General features: G+C 41.0%; 4 protein-coding genes across 4 annotated transcripts in view; 1 reads left to right on the top strand and 3 right to left on the bottom strand.

The window, feature by feature from the left end:
* Positions 1–767: 767 nt before the first annotated feature.
* On the top strand, positions 768–1187 carry Pmar_PMAR025751 (hypothetical protein; the record flags this gene model as incomplete). Its single annotated transcript, XM_002767766.1, has 1 exon — positions 768–1187. The coding sequence occupies one exon, from the start codon at positions 768–770 to the stop codon at positions 1185–1187; it is 420 nt and encodes a 139-aa protein (XP_002767812.1).
* Positions 1188–1884: 697 nt separating this feature from the next.
* Pmar_PMAR025750 (conserved hypothetical protein) lies at positions 1885–2976 on the bottom strand (the record flags this gene model as incomplete). The annotated part of the gene is made up of 6 exons (XM_002767765.1): positions 1885–2044; positions 2119–2375; positions 2426–2548; positions 2596–2679; positions 2724–2797; positions 2847–2976. The coding sequence occupies 6 exons, from the start codon at positions 2974–2976 to the stop codon at positions 1885–1887; spliced, it is 828 nt and encodes a 275-aa protein (XP_002767811.1).
* A 363-nt stretch (positions 2977–3339) lies between these two features.
* Pmar_PMAR025749 (hypothetical protein) lies at positions 3340–3794 on the bottom strand (the record flags this gene model as incomplete). Its single annotated transcript, XM_002767764.1, has 3 exons — positions 3340–3392; positions 3438–3522; positions 3783–3794. The coding sequence occupies 3 exons, from the start codon at positions 3792–3794 to the stop codon at positions 3340–3342; spliced, it is 150 nt and encodes a 49-aa protein (XP_002767810.1).
* A 150-nt stretch (positions 3795–3944) lies between these two features.
* The window catches only part of Pmar_PMAR025748 (hypothetical protein), a gene marked incomplete at both ends in the record, with an annotated part of 6946 nt that continues 4033 nt past the window's right edge, over positions 3945–6857 (bottom strand). Inside the window, 5 exons of the mRNA XM_002767763.1 lie at positions 3945–3980; positions 4030–4173; positions 4229–4362; positions 4410–4469; positions 5984–6029. Of these exons, the coding sequence (XP_002767809.1) occupies positions 3945–3980; positions 4030–4173; positions 4229–4362; positions 4410–4469; positions 5984–6029 (420 nt within the window). The remainder of the gene's footprint in view (positions 3981–4029; positions 4174–4228; positions 4363–4409; positions 4470–5983; positions 6030–6857) is intronic.

Genomic DNA, 6857 nt, shown 5'->3' with positions numbered 1-6857 from the left:
TTGGGTAAAGCAGGTGCCCAACATCAAGAGGGAGGGACGGGCCCGGTATAGCGATAGATAGATAGCGGAACCAGTATGCATCATTTCTTGACTTGGGACATGCTGCTGACTCCTTGGGCGTCTCCAGAAGTTCAAGGAATATCGTGACACGGAAATTGTGCTCGCCGGTGGTTTCACGCATGCGTATAATCAATGCTGGATATAACGCCAGCACAAGGCACTCTACCTTTGGGGTAGTACTCTGGTTCAAGTAAATATTGATAAAGGGGCTCGAATGGCCGAACGGACTTGATTTACATAACAGCGATATAGCTAGTACGGGCAACAAGCTACAGACAAGCCCATCAGATGATATACAGTTCATTTCGTCACACAGTCACTGTTCACGTAGTGTACGTGTGCGCTCTTATAACCCGGTCACTGTTCTCATTGCCAAACAGTCCTTGGATTGACCTTCTGGTATTGGGTCATCTCTCCGTTGTGATATATTTCTACATCGGAACCGTACGATAGAGTTCACCGAAGTAATGTGGTATTCTTGCGGAGCACTGCTCTGTTACATATTAGTGCAGTTATTGCAGCTGTGTATATGAGCACGAATTCGTTATCATTGAAAGGCTACTCGTATACGAGTTGACGACGTCTTCCGCTAGCAGCTTGAGGGCCCCTATATGAGGGGGTCATCCCTTTATCTACCAACTGGCAACTGAAGAGAGAACCATTCAAGTCAGTTAAGTGTTCAAGTGTCTCGCATTCACTCTATCCCAATGTCCTTCTTCAAGAAGATCATCGCCATTCTGGGCATTTCATCGATGGTTCAGTGCTTCCCACCAAAGTCGGAATACTGCACCGACGCGAACTTGAAGCTCTCTGCGGCTCTCTTTTTCCACACATGGGCTCCAGACGTGCTCCAGATACTCTACTTCTACATACAGGGCAGGAAGGTGGGCGTTAACGTGACTGGTACCATTCCTTGGACAGTTGATGAACAAAGTACCACACTATTCATGGATACCACTAATACAAACTTCACTTACTTCGCTGACTTTATGCATTTCAATCCGACCGAATGGGAAAGGATTCCCTTCAACGACAAGCTAGATGCGTTCACATTGTCTGTGAATGGTACTCATATCGAAGCATCTTCTGGCAGATGTCCAAAAGGTGGCCTCGCTATTCCCGAGTAGTGTAGTAGATCGCTCATGTGCGTCTCATGAGTTCGTTTAGTCTGATTTATCGGGGCTATCCAATCTTATTCGATTAATTTTTCCCACTCAGCGTTATAAGAGACAACTACAGGTTAGGTATGGCCGTTTTCTCGAGATCATATCTCAAATCCTCAACCGTATTGCTCTTGTCCGCGTTCAAGTCAATGGGCTATACAGGAAGTCATGGAGTTCGAGTTTTCGAGTAAGAACGATCTCCTCTTAGTCGGAACGATCCTTTGTATTGGTAATGCTATCTGACATGACTTAAATTCGGTAACGCGCGATATGCTATTTGTCCCTGGAAGTACTAACAAATCATGGCAACTGAACACAACGCATTGGTACAACTCAGAACATCCCGAATCAGAATCGGGTTATTAGTTCCACATGAAGAAGCGAGAGTGCCTCAAGTACTCTAGAAATGCTCAGTCAACGGTTGGACTCTCATCTTATATTCGATCCACGGTATATTTTGGATGATTGATAGCTTCTTCACTTGCATTTCTTTTGACCTCATGTTGTGGACAAGGACGGGTTTCACGCTGGCTTATTCATTCAATGATAGTACGGCGATTGGCGTTGGTTCATGCATCAGATAATAGTAACACTGATCGATGATCATAACTGCCTCAAAGGAAACCAGATTATTTAGCAACTCAAATAACTAGCGAGAAAATCAATACATCTTCCCCGTAGAAAGGAGATTGCCGGTCTGCCATTCGAACTCCCTCTCATCACGATACAGCTTGCCACTCATCTCGGGATCATACTCGACCTCACCGGCTAGCCAAGCCATCACTTGGGCACCGGTCTCGGCAGTGCGGGGGCCGCTGTGACTGAAAACAAATAACATGTCGACCAGAGCCATCAATTGATTTCGGGAGACTTCTTGACAGGGGACGCAACTCACCCGCTCATATCTGTTTGGCACCAGCCTGGACAGCAGCCGGTGACGACTATCTTACGAGAATCGGCCATGGCCTTTTTGGAAAGTATTTTAGTATAAGCGATGAGAGCCAACTTGGACATACCATACATACTGTTACTGAAGCCCCGCTCCTTGTAATCGCCCTCCTTGACCCCAGTGATGAACTCTTCCACGAGGGCGTCGATCGACTCTTCGGTGGCGTTGGGATCTGCAAACCTCTTCTGTAGAGAGTCAGAAACCTAACGACGGTAGACCAATCCGAGACCTCGACCGATTGTCATACACTCACCTGACACAACCTACCCATGAAGCTGCAGACGTTAACGATTCGACCGTGTTCACCGAGGAGGGGATAGAAAGCCTTGGTCACACGCTTAGCGCCGTAGTAGTTGATTGCCATAGTCAACTTTGCCTGATCATGCAATCAATAACCTACTTATGATGATATCGTGAATTCACCTCTTCGTATCCGAAAATGTCACCGCTATAGGCGATGCCGGCGTTGTTAACTAGACCGTCAATAGCAGGCGCCAAACGTGATATCTGTAGCACAGAATATGTCGCAGTCGAACCAGTTGCAGATCCACCTCTCGTTTCGCTTCTTCTACTGATGCATCGTCAGTCACATCGAGCTTAACAGCGCCGAACGGCTTCAACTTATCTAAGCATTTTAACAATTGACAGGAGTGGATGCGGCGGCAGTTTCTTACTAGCAGCCTCATCAAGTCTGGCTTGATCCCTGGCAGTCATGATGACCTTGGCACCATCAGCGATAAGCTTTTTAGATATTTCGTATCCGATGCCCTTGTTGGCACCAGTTACGATTATTACTGGACTCATTTCAAAGTGTTAAATCTCTACGATAAAGTCTCAGTGAGAATGCCCAAAAGCTAGTCCTGTCGGAACCGCACACTTCGCTGTCTCCTTCGAGATCGGTGACACAAAAATCTGTCCCCATTGCCACAGTAGCATTGAACTAGTCTCGAGATACATATCTATTGAACTCCACATACCTATGTGACACCATCTGTCACCACCGAGGCAACCCCGGCCTTTGAATTCTAAGCCAGATTCCGACTAGCATAACACAATACGATAAAAGAACTCAACTAAACTAAACACAATTGAATCTTATGTAGCATTAGTAATATATGAATAATAACAGTTCGTTACAACAATCAAACTACTAAAAACATTAATACATCAACCACCTTTTTCGTGCAATAGAGGGGTCCGTAGGTCTCCTCTCGTAGATCCTAAAGAGCCCCATTGGAGGAGTTCCACAACGAATAAGATCTCACCTTTGCAATGAGTCTGTTCGTCAACACCCCTCATCTTAACAGTATCACCAGTTGCTTGTATCCAGTATCGCCCATTGTCCTCAATCTGATTGAACTCTTAACAAGATCTCGAGATTCGAATCAGTGTTATATCAGCACACTGGCGATCTATTTTTTATGCGGGTTCGATCCCTAGCAAGGATATTTTTCGAATACTTTTCTGTTTTCCTGAGAGCCCAAGTCGCAGAGAGAAACTTCATTGCCTTTACACAAGACACTACGCAATCCCTCCTAAATGGTGTACATGTCGCGAACTCAATTGACGAAGAATTGTTTTCGACTGACGACCGCATCGCAGGCGCCCACTTGAGCCGCCATTGTCAATCTCGACTGTGGCCAAATAGAATAGTGACAAACATGGATTCACATTTTGAATCTAAACCGAAGTCGATCGTAGCGGCGTCAACTTTGTCAGACTCGTACGGAGAACGATGTAATAATAATGCACAGTAATAGACAACATCTTATCTAGCAATACACACCAAGACTCAGCCTGCAGGAGCCCTGAAGAACAGCACGAGAGGGTCATAGTAGAGTAACTCACGTTATTAACCCATTCTTCCTCTTCCAATCTCAGTAGCCACTTTTTCCTCAAATGTAAAACCCAACTGACCATTGCTGAGACAGTCCAAATCCACCCTTGCCGCCGCCCCGTCGCTGCTGCTATCAAATATCCTCCTACTATAGGCGAATACAACTATAACAAAAACAACAACAACATCATCATAACGTTTGTTGACAACTCAGTTTACCATCTGCCAGTTATTGAACAGCTTAGGAATGGCCAACGTTGCAACAGTAGTGAAAAATGCAACTAAACCAACACCAAAATGGAAATACACGTATTTCTGAGAAACTGATGTCCAAACCACGTATGTTAACAAACCTGAAAGTGTTGTTATCATCATCATGTTTGAATTCCCATCAACTCACCAGAGGCGCAAGCAGATGACGCTACTACTGCTATCAAAGGGAAAAATACCGTCAAAATTCCTGAGACGAATAACTACAATAGTGGAGTGGAGATATGCACATTATCAACTAAATGTGTTGGTGTTGACGATATGGAAAATATGAGCAAAAATTATCATTGATTTCTGTACACTTCTACCCGGGTCACTCCTGAGCTCAGCTGAGGAATACGAACATATATTCCTCCAACACTAAACTAGGATTCATAATAATACAGCATGAAGTTTGCACCAATGTATCAAACATTAATGACATTTACGTTTGCTTTCTTCCTCAACTGAGGAGTTTCCAGAACTACATTATAGAAATACTCACTTAGAAGTGTACAATACGTGTAGTTGATGATGACGTAGTTCACCATTTCAATTTTCCCAACTAGTGTTGTTGAAATATACGTTTGCTTTCCTCAACTACTACTAGTTATCTAAACTACACTGTACTGACACGACTTAAAAATGCACAAATTTTTTTGTGTAGTTGCATATTTTTCAACTAACACTTTGAAAATAGCTGATTTAAGAGCCTCATGGTTTACCTGTTGCAATGGCAGATATAATAACAAGTTGCATCGAGAGGAAAGGATGTGTAGCGAGTATAGCTGTGGCGACAGACAGTGTGACACGTATTATGATTTGAGTTATATAATTCGGACCGTGTATACGTATCGGGTGAAGAAGAAGAATTAATGGCGTTGTTACGTTTAGCCACCAATACGAAAAGGAAGAGGGAAAATCGGGTATTCCCATAATGGATGAGAAACTGATAACAGTAATAGTAGTAATACTTTACTAAGTTAGTAATAGTAGTAATACTTTACTAAGTTAGTAATAGTAGTAATACTTTACTAAGTTAGTAATAGTAGTAATACTTTACTAAGTTAGTAATAGTAGTAATACTTTACTAAGTTAGTAATAGTAGTAATACTTTACTAAGTTAGTAATAGTAGTAATACTTTACTAAGTTAGTAATAGTAGTAATACTTTACTAAGTTAGTAATAGTAGTAATACTTTACTAAGTTAGTAATAGTAGTAATACTTTACTAAGTTAGTAATAGTAGTAATACTTTACTAAGTTAGTAATAGTAGTAATACTTTACTTAGTAATAGTAGTAATACTTTACTTAGTAATAGTAGTAATACTTTACTAAGTTAGTAATAGTAGTAATACTTTACTAAGTTAGTAATAGTAGTAATACTTTACTTAGTAATAGTAGTAATACTTTACTTAGTAATAGTAGTAATACTTTACTAAGTTAGTAATAGTAGTAATACTTTACTAAGTTAGTAATAGTAGTAATACTTTACTAAGTTAGTAATAGTAGTAATACTTTACTAAGTTAGTAATAGTAGTAATACTTTACTAAGTTAGTAATAGTAGTAATACTTTACTAAGTTAGTAATAGTAGTAATACTTTACTAAGTTAGTAATAGTAGTAATACAATTGGGAAAATGATGCTCCTAATGTGATTATGACATTTCTAACTGATTGAAGAATGTGTTCCTTGCCATACGTGGAATATTCAAAATGAGTTACCCCTTCTCGGTAACCTTATAGGTTCCTGGATGATTTCCTGTACGCACTTCAGAAAAGAAATCAAAACTATTACTATTGATAATTATATACCTCACTTTACACGAAAACTACGGTAGTATTAGGAAAACACTTTCATCATCATTATTTCATCATCAACTCATCGTACAACAATTCCATATATCGAGATCGCTTACACCTGTTCTTTTCGTGGAAATACCTTCAACAATAACACAGTGGAGTTTCACCCGTGAAGTGGCGTAACACTATTTGTGAAGAACGCACTACGAAGTGAATTGCGAGCACTTGGCGGTTCACATTGGAGAAATCACGCCATATCACATAAACACGTAAAGACCAGTGAAATTTGATTTCACATATCACGGTTGAAACGCCAGAGTATTATGAATACTCCAGATGGGAATTGAAATTATGAAATCAATACTCTCCATGAGGAGTATTAACTCAAATTCATGAACCGCCTTTTAGGGTGTAGCAGAGCATGTATATCTCGCTCGCTATGTTAATCGATTACAAACCCTTGGTGTTGGGTTACGTGGGGGAACGGGAAAGTACTGCGTGTGAACAACCACCAAACGATGCAAATGAACAACAAATACAAATGTTCGTAGATCACTATGGAGTTTCGCCCCAGCGATATGAAAACATACTCCACGACTACTGCATATCACCGCGAGTATCGCGTTTTTCACAGAGTTTTACGACACGTGACGTAAAACGCCATTGATATATGGTTGAATATAGTGGATATTTATAATATAATATTTTTACTCTGAGTAGTAGCGCGGTTGTTTTATGTTCTCTCATCAAAGCAGAAGATATGTTTCGCTAATATCAAAGTGATAAAAACACAGGT

This window comes from Perkinsus marinus (assembly GCF_000006405.1).
Source record: "Perkinsus marinus ATCC 50983 genomic scaffold scf_1104296970058, whole genome shotgun sequence".
In the NCBI taxonomy this organism is placed as follows: domain Eukaryota; phylum Perkinsozoa; order Perkinsida; family Perkinsidae; genus Perkinsus; species Perkinsus marinus.
This window is presented reverse-complemented; position numbering and strand designations above follow the sequence as displayed.